General features: G+C 48.2%; 1 protein-coding gene across 1 annotated transcript in view; it reads right to left on the bottom strand.

The window, feature by feature from the left end:
• Positions 1–18901: 18901 nt before the first annotated feature.
• The window catches only part of RIPK2 (receptor interacting serine/threonine kinase 2), a 276042-nt gene continuing 272938 nt past the window's right edge, over positions 18902–22005 (bottom strand). Inside the window, exon 11 of the mRNA XM_069220445.1 lies at positions 18902–21212. Coding sequence (XP_069076546.1) covers positions 20869–21212 — 344 coding nt within the window. The 3' untranslated portion in view covers positions 18902–20868. The remainder of the gene's footprint in view (positions 21213–22005) is intronic.

Here is a 22005-nt window from a genome sequence, read left to right as displayed (position 1 = left end):
TGCAGGGGCAACTAAGATAACTGCCCAATGTTTGGTGCGAATAACCAACATGACAGGATGTAAGATGGAGATACAGCATTGGAGAAAACACAACGAGGTGTCGCACAAAGCACTTAGAGGGGCTAATTTGAAAAAGAGTGCTTTGTTTTCCAGGTGGTTGTTGTACTATACTCCCGCTGTACTAAGAGATATGCATCCTGAGACATCTGGCTCCGGCACACAATGCCAAACTTTCCAGGGGGATTGGATGCATATGTGTTTTAGTTGCATATCTGTGGCAAGGTACTGGGAGCAGATTTTTCAGAGGTTAAGCTCCTGGATAGGTCATGTGATTAATCCTAGCCCTTTGGGGCATGACGCAGAATATTAATCTCTCTAATGCATCCAGACAAATGGTATTTGCAGGTACAGTGATAGCTTTATCACTTATCCTGCAGGCATGGAAATCAACAGTCCCCCCGACATACGCACTATGGGAGGCGAAAATGGAATCTACAAGGGTTATAGAAATGTTGTATGCTCAGAGGATAGGAGCCATGAAAAGATTTCATGCGATTTGGGCTAAAATGAGCAATCGGGCGGAAGATCAGGCGGAGGGTTGGGGCAGTTGAGGAAGGAGAGCAAGCAATTAAATTTTGAACTATATGAAAGATGTACTTGTACGTTATAAGCTAATATGTCATAATAGTCATGTATGCAATGATGAAAGTTGGATTTATATATATATGCAATGCAAAGTTGCACCTGCTGAAAAATAAAACTTTAAAATATATATATATTTGTACATAATTATAGTTGGTAAAACAAAATACAACTCTTGTGCATAGTGCTGCAGGGTTTCTCAGAGGAGGAACAACGCCTTGCCTACTATTGTAATCAATGAAATTCCAAGTAACAAAATACCGATCTACAGGCTTCACCCTTATCCATGTATCAGTTTTAACATATGCTTTTTAAAATAAATAAGCAAATCCTATTGCCTTTGTCATAACTAATACACCAGATCTATGGCATCTGACATATGGCATCATTGGTTTGTCATCATAACGAACTAAGGCCTACCGTACCAAAGATTTATATTTCATCAAATCAGCACTATTTTAAGCTGAGCCACACAACTTCTATCTTATCAAATAATGTAGTTAGGACAGTCACAGTGCAGATGCAGTCAAATCCCCTCTTGCAGAAATGCTTCTTACTGCTCTTCTTTCTGCTGATTAAATAAAATAGCTGTCAGGCCAAACCTAAAAAAGTATTGAAATTGAATAGTTGTGGTGAGTTGTGCAACAAACACTGCTTAGGACCTCACACACAACTGTAGTGAGGCCCTCTTGGACCCACATTGTTTCTCCATTTCAGCTTCATTTTATATTTTACACTCTACACATTTTAATTAACCGCTTGTAGTAGTGACAGTTTCTGAGAATACATTTGAACAGTTGCTTGTTTTAGTTAGTATTTCTCAACATGTAATGTGTATGTTCTGTTCAAGACTAGGAACACTTAGTATAAGATATCCTAGTGCTTGCAAAGCCCGTTTCGGAGACAGTTTCTAATATCTACATACATTATTAAATCACAGCTGTGCCTCTTACCAAATTTAGTTTTGATTGAATAAATGATGCACTGAGCTAGGTTGGGGGTCACAGGGACACTCCTAACGCGACCGCCTTTGGATGAATGCTGTGTTAAACATGCAGCTCTGCTGTTGCTGATTTTCCAGTTTGCAGAGAGCATTGCCATCTACATCACGGGTGATTTCTAATTCAGTTCTTTAGGCATGTGGCTTAAGGCTATCCTCTTTGATCAGGCAAAGGCAGAAGTTACATTGGTTTTAGTATAGGGTTAATGATCGGTAGGAATCTACAGAAATCATTTGCCATGGTTGGACTGTTTATTCTCTTCACCATGTTTGTAATGTTGATTCAATTGCTTTGTTTCATCTGCTTAATTAGCTCATTCACTCAATGCAAGACTGAGATTGATTCAATAAATGTATTGAAAACATACCTTGTATTTCTCTTGTGGTTCCGCCTAGGCATACATGAGTAAGACAATGAAAGGGTAAGATCTGTTTTCATGATTCCCTCAGGGACTGTCATGTTCAAGTTGCCATAATCACCTTCCTGCCCGGTAAGGTTAGCAGTTCAGGTGAGGCTCTGTGAGCAAGCCAGGCACTGGGGCAAAAGATTCTGATGGTGTGAATTCTGAGGTTCTGTCTTCCCAATACACAGTCCTATTTTAGTAGGAACCGTGTATCGGTCACATACTTATTTAAAGGGTCTCCTGAGTAGTTCTCTTGTGTATGCCCAAGATCCCCTATTCAACTTAAAGGGTATTAGGGTTCAAATCCTCCTCAGCATTGTAGGAAACATCTATATTTGTCTGGACGTTGTTCAAGCTTGAACCTTTAAAAGGATACCACACTTTAGCAATGTCCTCTCTGAATTTCATATATGCGCACTACAACAACTGCCCCAGAATGGGCTGTTCAAGCTGTCCAACCACAATTGGCTACACCTTGGATTAACTCAGTATCAATGCTATTCTGAGTAAGGTACCCACCAGACAGGAGAAAATATCTTTCTGGACAGTACAAAAAACAAATCAGCTTGGAGCAGTGTTTCCCCATACAGGACTCCAAAATACATACAGAATTCTCATCATGTGCTTGCCACTTGGGATGGTTCCCTCCATTTATTTCTGTGACACATTAGGTATAGTCATTACTGCAATCCATACCATAACTCATGGTACACCACGACTTGATGTTTTGCCAGCAGTGCAAACACAGATTAAAAATTTATACGGGGCTGCCCCTGCCCTACAACTGGGGTTGAAATTATTTGGCAACTTTGCCACAGTCTCCTCAATTATTGTAGGAACTCTCAAAGGGGAAGCAGCAGCATTGGCAATGTGCCAGCGCCTCATGTAGGTTGAAGTAGCAGACCAGGGGCGTAAATGATCACAAATTATTGTGGACACCTGTACTTCTATAGATCAAGAGAATTTGGGGACCAGAGCATATAGTCACAGCTTAAAGGTTGCTCTGATAAGGACAATACCAAACGAACACCAGAGTCTTCTAAAAACAAAATGCTGGGATTAACAAGAAAATAACGATCAGGTTAAATCAGGGGGAGAATCTTCGCAACAGGAAACATCTGAGAAATTTTATAATTTATTTAACCATGATACATTAAAACAGCCTGACAGTTATCAGTACACTGATACACCTTTCTCGTTCCTTTCAGGACTCATCTGACAATCTCAGATAGGGGTGGTCAGTGCGCAGACAAGAAGAGTATGTGAAACCGAAAACGGACTCACACTTGTGTGACAACATCATTAAAAAGGAAAGAAAATTTCCTCAACAAAAACTCAAATTCAAAAAGAAGGTTGCGAGAATTTCGGCATAATATCCGATAGGAGATCTCTAATTTAGAATAGGATTTGGGCAGTGACTCTGTTAGAAAGTGTGGCAGAGGTCACAATAGTCCCCCAGAATCTTCAAGAGTTTCTGCATGAAAGGCAACTAACAACTTTATAGAAATCGAAACCCCAGACCAATGTGCAGCCCTCCTGATAAGACTATAGAAATTAAACATACAGACTGAGCATGATATAATGCACACCATGAAAGTAATATTCTGGGAAAATTGAACACTTAGCTATGACATTCACTTGGCTGAAGGAGAATGGCCACTGGAAGTTGTTAGAACACTCCCACAAGGGGAAGATGTAGTACTACCATCTTTCTCAGTCCTTCTTCCTGAAAAAGTAAAACAAGCATATGCCGCAGACGGGCCCTTGCACAAGCGTCGGCATTATATTGGATACAAGTAGGCTGGGGAAAGGGCTCACCTTATCAGGTAATACCCATAAGGACCAGCCCGCAAGTGCAACCACAATACCCAATTAAACATGACATGAAAGTTCCAGTGAGAGAAACTCTCTCATACTTCAAGTACAAGGGAGTACTTGAAACCTGTGTATCTCTGTACAGCTTTAATGAACAATAGTGTCTGTAAAAAATACAAAACAACCTTGTATACTTTGAATGTTTTTTTCTGCCAAACATAGCACTTCAAAGCAGGTATTTAACTGTTTCCTCCACATTCTGCTCTCAGCAACGTTTTTCTCAGATCCCTCAATAGTATAAGAACATCCCTGGATTGTTTGCTGCCCGAGTAATATCAATATTGCATGATATAGATCCGGAAGCAGTTTCCTATGTTGATGATATATATCTCACGGATGATGACTTAACCACACATCTAGCCAGAGTATATTGCATTGTTTTGGGGTTTGCTGAACACAGCTACAAATTCAATTTAAAAAAACATTGGCAATTTAAGGCGCGTCTAATTCTAGTACAGATGTTTTTTCTGAATGACAGTACAGCAGAGCACTTGCTTGGGTCTACCACTAATTAGAAAAATTAATGTGCCCAGTATTCCCTCTGTTTCACGTTTTGGAAATTGGCAACTCTTAGTAAATTATACTTAAGTACAGCTCAATGGCATGATAGAGAATGGCACATTTAACACTACACTTTGAGGTCCTAACGGGTGGTTATTGTGGCCACTGGACACAAATAGTTGTCATTCACATTGACTTTTTTTAACACTTCACTGGGTTTTAAAGCAAGCTATTTACAGTCCCACCACACAGGGCTGGTCACCACTTATAGCGTGGGGAAGTTATGCCAGCAATGATTGCAATATTTCACTTTATCTGCAGTAAAAGAACATCTCTTTCTTTGTGGTGACATGGATTTACAGGATTTCTTGTTGTGTCCTAGGTCACTACGTTCCAAAAGGTTCATTTATGCCACCTATAATGAAATATGGAAGCTTTCCCAAATGGAAGCTGCTGCTTGTTTAAGGCAAAGCGATCAAGCTAATTATGAAAAAGCATTGGCAGCTGTTGATAATAGAATGAATATATTGTCCACTCACATTTACATATTAAATAACATTGTATTGTTATACAGCTCCTACTAAGATAATAGGACTGTGTATTCAGGATGGCAGAACTTCAGAATGTGGGAGACTAAGTCCCTCCACCTTATCAGAAACTGTTGGGCCGATTCCTGGCTAGCTCACAGTGCTTCACCTAAACCCCTAAACCAACTGGGGTGGAAGGTGATTACAGCAACCTGAACATGTCACTCTGACTCCCCAGGGAAGTTGTGGAAATAGATCTCACCCTTTCGTTGTGTCAGTCATGCATGCCATGGCAACACACAAAGATATCTGAACTGAGTTTTCAATATATTTATTGACAGAAACGTAACCTTGAATAAAGCATGTGAGCTGCGATAATTAGGTAGAAGAAAGCAAAGTAACCAACATGATAAACATGGTGAAGACAATGATTAATCCAACCATGGCAAATGTGTTCTAGGGTTTCCTAACTAAACCTAAGACTACGCTGAGAGCATGGCTGATGTACCCTTCTGCCTGACCTGATGCAAGGAATTAGATCCAGCCCCATACCTGAAGTTGACCTGCGGTGTGGATGGCGATCCTTTTAAGAGATGGTAGGTTAGCGCCAGCAGAGGTGCATGTCGAACACAGCCTTCGTCCCAGGTCGGTCTTTGCTGGAGCACTCCTCTGCCTTTTCCGGGTCAGTGCAAAGTTTATGCCATAAAGTCATACTGTGTTGGGAGCACAACTCTGATGCACTGCTGTGGCTAGATGTTACTAGCAGTCTCCTGAACGGGCATCACCAGACCTAAGATATTGTGCACAGTGGTGCAAGCACCGAACAGAAAGTACTGATTACATGTTGTACAAGCAACTCCGATCATATATTCCTAGAAGAATATCATGCAAGAAATGCCTGTAAAATGCCATTACTAAAAGCAGCATGGCTAAAACGCATAACATATGAAATATAAAATGGAGTTAAAAACAGGGGGAACCTACTTGGGTCCAAAAGGTCCATACGACAGTACCATCAGCAATTAACATCATACAGAATTACCTCTTTAGTTCAACATGGTGCAAAGTCAGCTTAGATCTATTATGCAGCTGATTTGGACGTGATACATTTTACAATAGAACCAGTGCCCTGGAAGCTCAGGAATACAACAGAATTGTTTTTGCCTTTTCATTTCACATGTAAACAACAAGTAATAGCAAAGAAAGATGCTACTTATAGTATGCTGAATATTAAGAGATTAGAAAAAATGCATTTCACAGTAGCCCAACCACCATCAGCAGTATGGCTCATTCATGGAGTTATCTCACTGCCAGTTTCAATGTTTCAGTTCAAATCATGCTTGAAACACTTTCCAGTAGGAAGATTTGAAGCTTTAGGGAAGAGTTTAATTCACTAGGTGTGGGTATTACCCTTCGGTTACAGATGTGTGAGTGGGGAAAAAGAAGTTTATGACACCCTAGGACTTGTAAACAGGTGACATTGCACAGTACGTGTAATGCCTTAGTGGCCAATCTGGTATGTTACTTGAAGGGAGTACCAGTTTCCTTGATTTGCCCAATATTTCATTACATTTGAATGAAAGTTGTTTGATGTTCAAAGATCGAGGATGCTGTAGAATGAGAGCAGGTGACCCCTATGTGATTTATGTTTCTCAAACAGTGACCTGCGGTAATAATGTGTTCTTTCCTCCCACTCATAAGATTAGACAAGCCAGCCTGTGGCTTTCCATTCCGATCTTTAATGTTAATTTCAAGCTGAGCTGATTAAAGGCCTTATTGTTTCAGAAGAATGTGGCGCTTCCATCTGCCCATGAAACATTTGAGCTGCAAGTTTGTCCTCTGTAATACAATTGCTGTTAAACACAAACTTTCCCGGACATTTCAGTGAACTTGTTAGTCACATTTTTAATGCCTCTAACAGAGCAGATGTGGACACTTTTTTTTTTTTTTTTTTGTATCGATTGGGTCTGTCTTTGTAAGCATGTTTCAGTCTGTTTTTTGAGTGATACCATCTTTTATACACACTTTTTTTTGTGTATTTGGAGGCGTACCACTTGAGTTAATCCTAATTGGTGGTATTTTGGTCCTATTTTCGCTGCTCCATAATGGATGTCCCACCTGGAGGCCAAATGTTGATGGAATTACTGTACGTCCAGCTGTGTTGTGAACGCATGATAGAGTACTTTGGAGTACCTTTACTGGAAAAACTAAATAAAAACTGTTCCCTTTCCTTGCAGCCAGTATGGTTCTACTGTGTGCAGCCTGTGTTCTGCTGTCTTTGGTGCCCTTTCGAGTGTGCACTCGACCTCCATCTTGCAACGCAAATGGTCTAATCTTTAGACAGGGATCTACGGATGTGTCCATTAAGGGATCATTTTAGGTTGTTGTCCCATGAGACTGTCAATGCTTCGGGATGCCTTCTATGAGCAATTCTATTCTTTGGATATGGATGCTGCAGCTCCAGGATTCCTAGTTAGTGGCTGTCCTGCTGCACGTGCTGTACAGGATTCATCAATCTTGGTGTCTGCTGAGGTTAGCGACTATGTTTGTTCATTTGATTTGCTCACCTAGGCCATTGTGGTTCTGTCATCTACAGGAGTGGGGTCCGTTTTGGATTCCATTCAAATTGAAGGGTGACATTTTGGAAGCCTCCTCTGATTTTTAAATTTGGTCTTTATTTAATAAAAATATTTTAATTGGTTTTATGTTTGAAATTCATATTTTATTTTAATGGCTTGTTTACTTTGCTTGTTGGGAGTGTACATTTGTATCCCTTTTTATCATCATTTTATTAGTGTCTGTCATTTCACAGCCAAGGGGAGGGTGTAGTGAGGCCCTCTTCGACCCATGTTTGTTCTCCATTTTAGCTTCAGTTTATATTTTACACTTTACATGTTTCAGTTGACATCGCTTTTAGCAGTGACATGTTAGACACTTAGGCAAGTACAATATTATTCTGAAAATAAATTGTACAAGTTGCTTGTTTTAGTTAGCCATTCTCAACATGTAATCTGCATGCTCTGATCAAGGCCAGGAACACAGTACAAGATATACTTGTGTTGCGCGTTTGGAGACGGCTTCTAACATCTAGACATATCACTGCATCAGAGCTGTGCTTTTTACAGAGTGCGGCTTTGTTTATATAGATAATGCACTGCTCCAGGAGGGTCAGAGGGGCACTCCAGCCACAACCGCCTGGGGACGAATACTGTGTTCGACATGTAGCTCTGCTGCATTGATCTTCCAGTTTGCAGGCTGATTCCTGATTTAGATTTCCAGGTATGGGGGCTAAGGTTATCCTCTTATGTCTGGCAAAGGCAGAAGGTATATTCAGTATGCTCTCAGTATAGGGTTGGTGATCGGTAGGAATCTATCGAAATCATATGCCATGGTTAGACTGTTTATTCTCTTCACCATATTGGTAATGCTTATTCAATTGCTTTGTTTCATCTGCCTAAATATCTCAGCTCATTCTGCTATGCAAGATTACGACTGTTTCAATAAATGTATTGAAAACTTGTGGCATATCTCTCTTGTGGTTCAGCCTGGGCAAGCATAAGTAAGACAATGAAAGGGTGAGCTCTGTTTCCACAACTGCCTTGGGGCTCAGAGTGTTATGTTCAAGTTGCAATAATCACCTTACACCCCAGTAAGCTTAGGAATTCGGGTGAGGCACTGTGATCTAACGAGGAATTGGGCCAGCAGCTTCAGATGGTATGGATGGACTAACTCCCTACATTCTGAAGTTCTGTTTTCCTATTAGGCAGTCTGATTATTTTAGTAGGGACCGGTCTAGTGATAGCTATGCTGTCAGGCAAAACCTAAAAAGCACTGAAACTGAACAGTGGTGGTGAATTGAGCATTAAAATACTGCTCAGGATTCTCATGCATTTCACAAATAAAATAAGATTACACCATGTACAACATCACTGCTGACATCATCAACATAAATTAAACACATAGGGGGTCATTCTGACCTCGGCGGTAAAAGGCCCTTACCGCCGGTCAGAAGACCGCCATCATACCGCCGCGGCAAACCGCCACGGTCATTCTGACCTCCAACTGCCAAACCGCCGAAAACCCGACATCCACGGAAGGCCGCCTCATCAGCGGGCAGCGAAAAACTGGAGATGACCAAACCTCCACCGCCACGCCAACACAAACACGCCCATGCCATTACGACCCACGAATCCACGCGGCGGTCTTTCAACCGCGGTATTCCATTGGCGGTACACACCGCCGCACTCAAAATACACACCCAGCTCCAAAACACAGCCACATTGGACAATTTGAAATACACACACCTGATACACATACAAACACCACTCCCACACATCCAAGCAACTATAAAACACACACCCACATCACCCACAAACCCCCACTACTAGAAAATCGGAGAGAAGGCGAGAGAGAGAGAGAGAGAGAGCACAGCTATCGAAAACCCCAACACACACAGGAACCCAACATCATCAACCACACCACATCTACGCACACATCACCACACACCACCACTCACATCACCACAAACACCACCCCACACCTCATCCACACCACCCCATGGCACCCCAAAGACACCCCAGGTTTTCGGAACCCAGGGTCATGGTGGAGGAAATAATAAGGGTAGAGCCCCAGCTCTTCGGCACACAGGTGCAACACACCACAATAGCCAGGAAGGCGGAGCTATGGCAAAGGATCGTCGACAGGGTCAACGCTGTGGGACAGCATCCCAGAAACCGGGAAGAAATCCGAAAGCGCTGGAACGACCTACGGGGGAAGGTACGGTCAATGGTCTCAAGACACAACATCGCTGTGCAGAAGACTGGCGGCGGACCACCACCCACTCCTCCCGAATTCACTGCATGGGAGCAAGAGGTCTTGAACATCCTGCATCCTGCGGGCCTCGCTGGAGTAGGCGGAGGAATGGACTCTGGTAAGTCTAATCTCACCTACTCCCCCCCCCAACCACCAGCATGCCAACCCACACCCCCACCCTCACCCCCAACCCCCCAGCACACATCCTCCCTGCCAATGTCTCACCAGCACAACCCACCCAACCCAAAACAAAACCCTGAATGGCAACACAAACCATGGACACCCATCACCTATGCATGACCACTGCACATACCCATTCCCCCCCACAAACCACCCTCACAACTCCTCCCACAAGGGAATGCCAGCACTGGGGGACAAGGGCACCCACAAATCGCACGCCATGGAACACACAGAAGCAATAACCATACTCTTTTACCCCTGCAGGGCCCGAACGCCAACACACTGGCCAGGAGGGTCCAGATTTGTCCATCCCACCCCCAGAACAGGCCCCCAGTGAGGACAGCAGCTCTGTCGACCTAGAACCTGATGACCAGCCCGGACCATCGGGGACCTCTGGACAGTCGGTTCCCCACACACAGACACAGGCCACAGCAGACCTAACCCCCTCTGGGAATATCAGCACAGCTCCCACCCAGCGGGCCCATGCCTCTGTCTCCAGGACAGGTCAATCAGTGGTGTGTCCGCCACTACAGGGCACCCAGGCTGACCCAACACCCCAACAACAACAAGGACCTGGGGGCAGTGGTAGTGGGCACACCGTCCAGGGGACAGAGGCCCGGGGAAACAGGGGAACTGGGAGGGCTGCAGTGTGACGGGGGGGAGGACAGGCCCAGGGAACCGACTCTCCAAGAGGCCCTCACCACCATCATGGGAGCATACCACCACTCCCAGGAGACGATGGCGACGGTACTGGCCAGGTTCCAGGAGATCCAGGCACAGCAGGAGGAACGGTACATGGGGTACAGAGAGGAGCTCAGGAACATCGTCCTGGCCCTCAACCAAATAGTCACCACATTGCGGGACCATGTGGCACCCCAAAGGGCCCCTGTCACCAGCCTGGACCAGGAACAGCCTACCACCTCCGCCGGCGCTAGTGGACAGGAGGCCCCCACACAACGACAGGCCACCAGAACCCCACCTCCTGCTGAAGATCAACCACCCCGCAAGAGGAACCTGAGATCACAAAGGAAGACAGAGTAGGATGCCAAGAACCCCGCCAGCATAAGATACCCCCTGATGTAATTCCACTGTCCCACATTGTCACCCTGTCCAACCTTGAACTGCCCCTGCTCCATCCTTCCACAGGCATATGGACAATGCACCTCTGCGACTGAGAACTGGACTCTGCCATGGACATTACTCCACCCCCACCCATCACCGTTTTACTATCATGGACCTATATGTAGCACTTTAAATAAATCACTAATTGCACTTAAAACACTCAGGAGTCTGCTTGTATTCTTAACAAATGTATTACACATAACGGTTCAAAAATGTTCAGTTACATTGTGATGACAACATACCAATGTCAATGTGCTTTACTCAATGGGCAAACAAAGCAGAAGTCACGCAGTGGGTCATACAGCTCTGAAAAGGGAAGGGAAAGTCACAATTCAGTTGAAAGGAACTGGGGGGAAACACAGAAAGTAGAGATGCAGGAGGCCTGAAGTAAATGTAAAATGGCGCGGGGGATTCTTACCTGTGTGCTACTGAAAATACTGTTGTATAACTGTGTCCCTGTTGTCCGTGTCGTCCCCGTCGTCTTCCTCCTCTTCACTCTCCACAGGCTCCACAGCTGCTTCAACACCACCATCTGGACCATCCTCCTGCAGGAAGGGCACCTGACGTCGCAATGCCAGATTGTGAAGCATACAGCAGGTCACGATGATCTGGCACACCTTCTTTGGTGAGTACATTAGGGATCCACCTGTCATATGCAGGCACCTAAACCTGGCCTTCAGGAGGCCGAAGGTCCTTTCTATGATCCTCCTAGATCGCCCATGGGCCTCATTGTACCGTTCCTCTGCCCTGGTCCGGGGATTCCTCAATGGGGTCAGTAGCCACGGCAGGTTGGGGTAACCAGAGTCACCTATTAGTCACACACGTTGTCTCTGTAGCTGTTCCATCACATAGGGGATGCTGCTATTTCGCATAACATACGCGTCATGCACTGACCCAGGGAACTTGGCATTTACATGGGAGATGTACTGGTCAGCCAAACAGACCACCTGCACATTCATAGAATGGTAATTTTTCCTGTTTCTGTACACCTGCTCATCGTCTTTTGGGGGTACTAAGGCCACATGGGTCCCATCAATGGCACCAATGATGTTGGGGATATGTCCAAGGGCATAGAAGTCACCCTTCACAGTGGCCAAATCACCCTCCTCAGGGAAAACAATGTAGCTCTGCATGTATTTCGTCAGGGCAGACAACACTCTGGACAAAATCTTAGAAAACATAGGCTGAGACCTCCCTGATGACATGTCCACTGTTGTCTGAAAAGACTCACTTGCCAAAAAATGGAGGACTGACAGAACCTGCTCCAGAGGGGGAATTCCTGTGGGTTGGCGGATGGGGGACATCAGTGCTGGCTCCAGCTAGGCACACAGTTCATGTATAGTGGCTCGGTCAAGTCGGTATCAAAATATTATATGACGTTCCTCCATTGTCGACAGGTCCACCAGCGGTCGGTACACGGGAGGATTCCTCCTTCTCCTCGCAAGTCCCAGCGGACGGTGCCTAGGAAGGAGAACATGGAGTACAGAGTCAAGCAACCCACAGGTCCGTAACTACAGCTTGCACAGTACACGAATCGCTATGCATTGAATGGCTTGTATGAGTGGCAATGCAAGGCCTAGGCCTGTGTGACGCAGTAGAAATTAAGCCATGTGGGCCCTTGAAATGGCGGCTGCCTGACCTGAGAAGTGTGACAGTGGGATGTGAGGTCAATGCGCTGGCGTGACACACCGTGGCGGTAGGCGGTCGAAGACCGCGGCGCCAAGCCGCATTGGTTAACATTGAACCCTATGGGTTTCACGAGCCAATGACTAGGTGTGCCGGCGGTCGCGGTACGCACCGCGGCGGTACGCACCGCCGCGGGCGTGACCGCCATTTTCTATCTGATTAATCACTCGAGACCTGATCATCCACAGGAGAGGACCTATACTGCAAGTGCTGCTGTGAACTCGGTCTGTAAGAGACAATGGCTGCTGCGACTGGGGAAAGGGCCCCTGCCTTCACTACAGAAGAGTTGGAGAAACTTGTGGATGGGGTCCTGCCCCAGTATGCGCTACTCTACGGTCCTCCAGACCAACAGGTAAGTACACTGTGTGCACGTTGAATGGGCTATGCCTGTGTTGAGTGGGGTGGATATAAGATGGTGGGGTGGGGAGAGAATGACGAGTGCAAGGCACGACAGATGAGAGCATGTGCCACATGGCAAGGTTGGGGAGGGGGGCCAATCACATCTAACATGCGGAAAAATGATGATATTTCCAATTCCACCCTGTACATGTCAAATAGGTCAGCGCCCATCAGAAAGTCGACATTTGGCGTGCCATCGCCAAGGAAGTCCGGACCCTGGGGGTCCACAACAGACGGGGCACCCACTGCCGCAAGAGGTGGGAGGACATATGCCGCGGGACCAGGAAGACCGCCGAGTCACTGCTGGGGATGGCCTCCCAACCTAGGAGGGGTGCCAGTCGTACCCTGACCCCCCTGATGTCCCGGATCCTGGCGGTGGCCTACCCCGATTTGGATGGGCGCGTGAGGACATCACAGCAGACACAAGGGGGTGAGTACCAGCATATTCAGCTATCTTTACGCGCAGTGGAGGTGCCTGGGTGGGGAAGGAGGGCTGTGGGTGACATTAGGCCAGGGCGCTTTCTGTAGTGTAGTCCTCTCCTTTAGCCATGTCCCTGTGCCCCCGCCCCCCACCTCTGTAGGGTGACAAGTACAGCTATCCATGGTCCTGCATCACCCATGTGCACGTTTGTTGTCCCTAGACCTGTTGGCCTAGTCACAAGTACTGAGTAGTGTACCCCGATTGCGTGGCTTAGTGCATGAGGCTCCTGTGTCTGTCCTCTCCGCCAACGGTGTTGACAATGCATGCACTCAACCTGTTTTTATTTCTCCCCCCACCCTTTTTCTTTATCTTCTTGTGCATGTGTGCATTAGCATCATCAGGCGGAGGAGAATTGGCACCGGAGCACGAGGGAGCTGCAACTCACAAGGCCCCGGTGGGCCATGGCACAGACACCGAGGCCACCAGTGATACGGAGGGCGAGGGGAGCTTCACAACGGGGACCCGTGGTGACACCAGCGACACCGACACGTCCTCGGATGGGAGCTCCCTAGCGGTGGCGGCAACATCCGTGCCCCCCGCCTCTACAGGTACAGCCGCCACCCAGCGCACCAGCTCCGCCCTCCCAGCAGCCCCTCAGCCTTCGCTCCGTGCCCGCTCGCCCAAGAAGGCGGGCATCTCCTTCGCCCCAGGCACCTCAGGCCCTGCCCCTGTTACCCCTGCTGCCCTCAGTGAGGAGGTCATTGACCTCCTACAGACCATCATTGTTGGGCAGTCTACCCTTTTGAATGCCATCCAGGGGGTAGAGAGGGAGGTGCATCGTAGCAATGCATACCTGGTGGGCATTCATTCGGGTCAGGCTGCCCATCAACGATCGTTCAATTCTCTGGCCTCAGCACTGACGGCAGCCATTGTCCCTGTTTCCAGTCTCCCTCTTCTAACTGCCTCCACCCTGTCTCTGTCTCCTGTTCCTCAGCCTATCCCATCCACACCATCAGACCAGCCTGCACACACCTCAACACCCAAGGGCAGCTCATCCAGACATAAGCACCACAGATCACACAAACATTCACCCAAGCAACACCCAGATGCAGACATGCCAACAGCCACTACCACCTCTGTGTCCCCCACCTCCTCGTCTCCCTCCTCCCTCCCTGTGACGTCTCCACTCACACCTGCATGCACACCACCAACAGCCAGTACTTCCATCACCAGCACACCCTCCAGTACAGTCCGCACACGTGCAGTCACCACCCCCACTGCCATTTACACGTCCCCTGTGTCCTCTCCCACTGTGTCTGTCACCCCCTCTTCCAAGACACACAAACGCAGGCAGCCACCCACCCAACAGCCAACCACCTCACGACAGCCTCCAGCCCATGCACCTTCACCCAAGGACAGCACACCTGACTCTCCTACAACCACCTCCTCTTCCTCCACTCCCATAACCACTACACCTACCCTTTACCTTGGTCCTAAAAAAGTTTACCTCTCCAATCTTGACCTCTTTCCCTCACCTGACCCACCCCCTCCATCTGCTAAGAGTCCCAAGAGCACCTCAGCCACCACCAGCCCGGCTTCAAGTGTCACCGTAGTGCATGGATTTTGGAGTCCCCCCTTTGCCAGCAGTGATACATCGGTCAGCAGCAAGGGGACAGCCAGCCCCCCCCCGGAAAGAGGACCCGTAAAGTAAGGGGCCGCCGCGAGAAGACTGACACGGCTGCCCCCAAGGACCAAAGTTCTGCCACTTCACCTGCCACAACATCCAGGGGAGGCAAGGCCCATAGAGCCACATCGAAGGAGGGCAAGGGCAGCAGGGCGGAGAAGTCAGCCAGCAGGAGCGCGGACCAGGAGGGCCCCACAAGCCCCATCCCGGGTGTGAGGGAGGACACCCAAGGGCCCAGGACACCGTCACCGAAGGGTCCAGCAACTGCATGGTCGGAGGGCGACTGAGCAGGGAGTCCTGGCCAGGTCTGACTCCCTTGAATTACAGGACAAGCACCGCTGAACAGGGCCCGCCGTGCAGAAAGGCACCGCTGAACAGGGCACCGCTGAACAGGGCCCCGCCGTCCAGAAAGGCACCGCTGAACAGGGCCCCGCTGTGCAGAAAGGCACCGCTGAACAGGGCCCCGCCGTGCAGAAAGGCACCGCTGAACAGGGCCCCGCCGTGCGGAAAGGCACCGCTGAACAGGGCCCCGCCGTCTGGAAAGGCACCGCTGAACAGGGCCCCGCCGTGCAGAAAGGCACCGCTGAACAGGGCCCGCCGTGCAGAAAGGCACCGCTGAACAGGGCCCCGCCGTCCAGAAAGGCACCGCTGAACAGGGCCCCGCCGTGCAGAAAGGCACTGCTGAACAGGGCCCCGCCAAGACAGGCACCGCTCCGCCGGGCCCTTCCTGTCAAGCACTGCTCCGCCGGGCCCTTCCTGTCAAGCACCGCTCCGCTGGGCCCTTCCTGTCAAGCACCGCTCCGCTGGGCCCCGCCGTCTCAAGCACCGCTCCGCTGGGCCCTTCCTGTCAAGCACCGCTACGCTGGGCCCTTACTGTCAAGCACCGCTCCGCTGGGCCCCGCCGTCTCAAGCACCGCTCCGCTGGGCCCCGCCGTCTCAAGCACCGCTCCGCTGGGCCCTTCCTGTCAAGCACCGCTCCGCTGGGCCCTTCCTGTCAAGCACTGCTCCGCTGGGCCCTTCCTGTCAAGCACCGCTCCGCAGGGCCCTTCCTGTCAAGCACCGCTCCGCAGGGCCCTTCCTGTCAAGCACCGCTCCACCGGGCCCTTCCTGTCAAGCACCGCTCCGCCGGGCCCTTCCTGTCAAGCACCGCTCCGCCTGGCCCTTCCTGTCAAGCACCGCTCCGCTGGGCCCTTCCTGTCAAGCACCGCTCCGCTGGGCCCTTCATCTCAAGCACCGCTCTGCCGGGCCCTTCCTGTCAAGCACCGCTCCGCTGGGCCCTTCATCTCAAGCACAGCTCCGCTGGGCCCTTCCTGTCAAGCACCGCTCCGCTGGGCCCTTCCTGTCAAGCACCGCTCCGCCGGGCCCTTCATCTCAAGCACCGCTCCGCTGGGCCCTTCATCTCAAGCACCGCTCCGCTGGGCCCTTCCTGTCAAGCACCACTCCGCTGGGCCCTTCATCTCAAGCACCGCTCCGCTGGGCCCTTTCTGTCAAGCAACGCTCCGCTGGGCCATTCCTGTCAAGCAACGCTCCGCTGGGCCCTGCCGTCTCAAGCACCGCTCCGCTGCGCCCTTCCTGTCAAGCACCGCTCCGCTGGGCCCTTCCTGTCAAGCACTGCTCCGCTGGGCCCTTCCTCTCAAGCACCGCTCCGCTGGGCCCTTCATCTCAAGCACCGCTCCGCTGGGCCCTTCCTGTCAAGCACCGCTCCGCTGGGCCCTTCCTGTCAAGCACCGCTCCGCCGGGCCCTTCCTGTCAAGCACCGCTCCGCTGGGCCCTTCATCTCGAGCACCGCCCCGCTGGGCTCTTGCTGTCAAGCACCGCTCCGCTGGGCCCTTCCTGTCAAGCACCGCTCCGCCGGGCCCTTCCTGTCAAGCACCGCTCCGCTGGGCCCTTCATCTCAAGCACCGCTCCGCTGGGCCCTTCATCTCAAGCACCGCTCCGCTGGGCCCTTCATCTCAAGCACCGCTCCGCTGGGCCCTTCCTGTCAAGCACTGCTCCGCTGGGCCCCACCGTCTCAAGCACCGCTCCGCTGGGCCCTTCCTGTCAAGCACCGCTCCGCTGGGCCCCGCCGTCTCAAGCACCGGTCCGCTGGGCCCTTCCTGTCAAGCACCGCTCCGCCGGGCCCTTCCTGTCAAGCACCGCTCCGCCGGGCCCTTCCTGTCAAGCACCGCTCCGCTGGGCCCCGCCGTCTCAAGCACCGCTGGCCCAATGACAGTGCCGGTTCTGTGTCGAGCTACTGTTCACGCTGCACTCTGCCCACCCTGCCTCCTCCATTGCCTGTGGAGACTGTTATCCACTTGATAGACTGTGGCTTTGCACTCCCCAGGATTGAACAGTGGGCAAGACACCCACTGTAGAGACTTGAGAGACTGTGTCTTTGCACTGCCCAGGATATGGCAGTGGGCAAGCCACCCACTGTAGAGACTTGAGAGACTGTGGCTTTGCACTCCCCAGGATGGCACAGCGGGCATGGTGGCCCCTTCGTGGATCTGGCGTCGTGGACTCATGTGGCTGTGGTGTCCCCCCTTCCCTTCCCCCTGAGGTGCCTGTAGTTTTATCATCTGATGCCCCTGCAGTGTTCTCTCCAACGGACTCAGGTCTGCTGTGTGGGCTTTGCCCATGTGTTGATACACTTTGGCCCACGGACAGTTGATATTTCAGTGACTGTGCAGGACTTATTGCCTCTATTTATCGGTTACGCAATGTTTTAACTTGATTTTTTTTAATTCATTTTCCTATTTTACCATGACTTCAATGAACCTATTTTATACATAAATTTAGTTTCTCACTTTAATTATATCTTTTCATTATTCCGGGGGGTTTGGGTGGTGTCACTTTGACTTGGTGATCTGCATTGGTGTGTAGATAGTTGGGGGGTGGGTGTATTGCGTATGTGTGTGCCCGTAACCCTTCCTCCTCCTCCCTCCCCTGTGTCGTAGGTGCGGTACTCACCGTTGTCGTCTGCGCCGGAGTTCGTACTCGTGGTAGATGAGCAGGTAGACGAGAGCAGGTAGGATGTTCAATTCGGGTTCCATGCTGTCCTCCGTCCTCGTGGAGTGTATAGAGGTGAGCGTTTTCCCGTTTGTAGTCTGTTTCCGCCGTGTTTTTATCGGCGGTGCTCCCGCCCCGGAAAAGATGGTGGATTGGTGAGTTGTGATTGGGTGGGCGGTACGTTGTCTGCCGCCTGCCTGTTGGCGGTGACCGCCGCGCTGTTTGTTTGTCCCGCCGTGGCGGTCGGAGTGTTAAAGTGGCAGTCTGTGTTGGCGGTTCCCGCCAGGGTCAGAATTCTTTTTTTTTTACCGCCTGCCTGTTGGCGGGTTGGCCGCCGCTTTATCACCGACCGCCAGGGTTGGAATGACCCCCATAATGACTGATCGTAGGGAATCAGTGAAGGGCTGGACCTGTGTCCAGAGTCTTTTTAGAATAATGATGGATGAGCCCAATGAGCTTCAAGGGAAGTGATGTTGAAAGCAAAGACTGGTCAAAGGCAAATCCCTTCATTCTAGTAACATGTTGTATGGAAGAGCCCATTTGCTTCAGGGGAAGGGATCTTGAGTGAAACACCTGTCCAAAAGCAAAACCCTCTACGCTGGCCACAGTCACAGAGAAAGAAGCAATAAAATAAAATAAAATGCAACAAACATTTTTGTTCCAAAACATAAATATTCATTGTTGTAGGAGGATGTGTGCAATATGTACGGACAGTGTACATGTAAAATTAAATCTGTTCATATGCTTTTCCTTCCATACTTTACTGTCAGCAACAAAGGACACAATAAGTGAGAATGTTTATACAGCTAAAATATATGCAAATTACATCTTTGTGCAAGACGCCCAACCCGGTTTATTCACTACATCCTGTTTGGTGAGCAGAGGATGAGTACATGCCACCAGTTCTCTTTGACTGGATTTTGTTTTTCTACACCGGCTGTGTGCACGTCTGTGCTTTTGTCCAACTAAGGTGTATTGTTGGTGAGGCAGGTGATGATACAATAAGGAGGGACAAGAAGGTTGAAAGGTTTGGTAGGAATAATGGGCTTGATCAAATAGGCTTGATAAAGTCACAGCTGCCATGCGCTTTCATGTACAATGAATAGACTGTTGGAAAACATGTGTGTAGCAATTGTACTATCTCTTGTAGAAACAAGTGTGCCTATAGTTAAAGCCATTTTGTGATTGCAAATCCTGTGATTTGCAAAATCATGTTTTGAGATTGCAAAATGGTCTTTTGGTATGTTTTAAACCTATTTTACGAGTCAGAAAAGCACTTCAGATTTGGAGACTGGGATTACTGACCAATACCATATCACAATTATGAAAGAGCTAAAAAAGGGGCATGACTTCGTAACTGCAATTTGGTATTTTATGATTCAGTCATTTGCGACCGTAATTGCAGTCACAAACCACTGATCAGTTACCAACACCTCAAAGTGGGGTGGTAACTGATTTGCAGAGGGTAAGGTCTTTGCTTGGGACATCAGCCCCTTTGCGAATAGTGTTGGCAGTCTTCGGGCAGAGTAAGCAGTGACCCAGGAGATTACTGCCTGCTCCTTCCAATAATTTCCCAAATTGTTTTCTTTCTTTTTTTTTAATAAAAAAAACAGCGCTGGTTCCTTCAATGAACACAGAGTGCTTTAATATGATATTTCTAGTTCAGGAACAGAAAGCAAGGATGGTGGTCTGCTGTTCCTTGCAGGCCCCATGCCAATATTTGTAGGCAATTGCAAGGGAGGTCACAAACAGCAACCTGCATAATTAATATTCATTAGGCAGGCTGTTTTGTAACCCTCTGTGACTAAATATTGTGATGCAACCTAACAGCCTGGTTGTATGTGTTTTACACAAATCACCAATTTAAAATAAGCATTTTCTATGTAATGGGTCTCAAATTTGCTCGAGTTAGAGCTATTAGCTTTGTAAAGAAAAACAAAACGCAGCGCGATCATGCTATGTGAAATGCAGTGCGATCGTGCTGCATGGAAAATATACAGATAAAGTAGTCCGGACACCAGGCTGAAAACATCGAGCATCGGATGTTTTTAGTAGTTTACCGGTGCTGTGTAGGTGGGCTAAACACCGGAAAAGGCATGACGTATGCATGCCTTTCACAAATGAATGCAAGCGGATTTGAAAAGGCAAGCCCACGAAGAAATGTAAGTGACTGACGTGACATGGGCGTGGTTTGAAGCTCAAAGAGAGATTACAGAATGGACGGAGCACTTTGCGCTCACCAATAAAAATTCGTCCATCTTGACTTTTTTTGATTTTTTTTTTTCAGGCTGTTGTTTTTACTCTTTTAGCGGGATTTGGGGGTTCCCCTTAAAATCCAGTTTCCCCCCCCTTTTTTAAAGTGAGGCTCTTCTTCCCACACCTCATCCATCTTTCCTACCCTATCTACTTACCTCATCCTCTTTACCCATTTCCTTTCCCCACTAGTCAAAGTTAAACTTTCCCCATTGCAGAAGACAAACAGTTTGATTACAGTGTATATATTGTGCTAGTTTCACATGACAGAAGATAGTAACTAAATGCTGTGTTGATGCCAGTCTTTTTGTACAGTAAATAAAAGTACAGATTCACTAAAACAATACTCAGGATTACATCAATTAATACAAAAGTCATAGACTACTCATAGACGTACAGTGGTAAGGTGCAGACTGATTTTCCAGTGAAATATCTGGAAATGGATGAAGACCCATTTGTTTGTTCTCTTTCAATCTATGGACTACGATTCTGGCAAAGTCCTCTCCTTTGCAAGTATCAATCAGCTGTCTGACTTTTGCAGTCCTTGTTGGTTTAGCAGTTATAAGTTCATAGTCCTCCTTCATTAAAAGTGACTTTGACAGAAGTGCATCCAAGCACTGGTTAAGGCAGGCCTCGGTCATCTGAGACACAATATCCTCTCGTTTAATTTGCAACCACTGATAAGCTGCGCCATAGTGTACAGTCTCAGTCAAAAAATCTAAAAAGTAAATAACAGTGAAACAATAATTGAAAAATTCATAGTAAAGCACAAATTTAAAACAAAAACTTTTTCAAAAATGTCAGAACATTAAAATCAAGTTTTGACATTTTTTGTATAGCATATACAACTAATGAACTCATTCCCAGTAACATATTCAAAATGAACAGAAATACAGAGAAACAAAACAAAAGGATAAAAGAAATTTCAGGCTAAAACAAAAAAACATGGGTTTGTCATTGCTTTTTTAATTTAACAGAAGAGCAATAAGAGTGACTTAGTGCTACTACAGTTATAACAGAGTACTTCTGCTCAACAAGTCAACGCTGGTGTTGGTCTCCTCACATAAAAAGAGTGGTTCGGCCCCTTTACCTATGTAGATGGCAAGGCACAATGGTTTCTTAGGAAAAATGGGAGTTCTTCAAGAGCACCATGAACAAGTATTGTCAAAACCTATAAGTCTGGCTTTTAAGGGTTCATTCAGGCACACTGCTTGCCCCCACACTCACACAGGCTTACCCTTCCCCTGCGCTAACAAAGGCACACCCTTGTACTTGTGCTTACTGCTCTCTCAGAGACAAACACCCCTCCTAACACTCACAATGGCCTGTCATTCATCCTGCACTCATACAGGTATGTGAGTCACCATGCATTACACAGAATCACTTCTTATTCTACTCTCACACTAGAACAATATTTGCCCTGCACCAACACAAGCACAAAGTTGACACAAAGCCACAACTCTGATCCTACAATCATAAACATATACCCTTTGCCTGGACTCACATAGGAC

Source organism: Pleurodeles waltl, chromosome 2_2, assembly GCF_031143425.1.
Source record: "Pleurodeles waltl isolate 20211129_DDA chromosome 2_2, aPleWal1.hap1.20221129, whole genome shotgun sequence".
Classification (NCBI taxonomy): domain Eukaryota; kingdom Metazoa; phylum Chordata; class Amphibia; order Caudata; family Salamandridae; genus Pleurodeles; species Pleurodeles waltl.
This window is presented reverse-complemented; position numbering and strand designations above follow the sequence as displayed.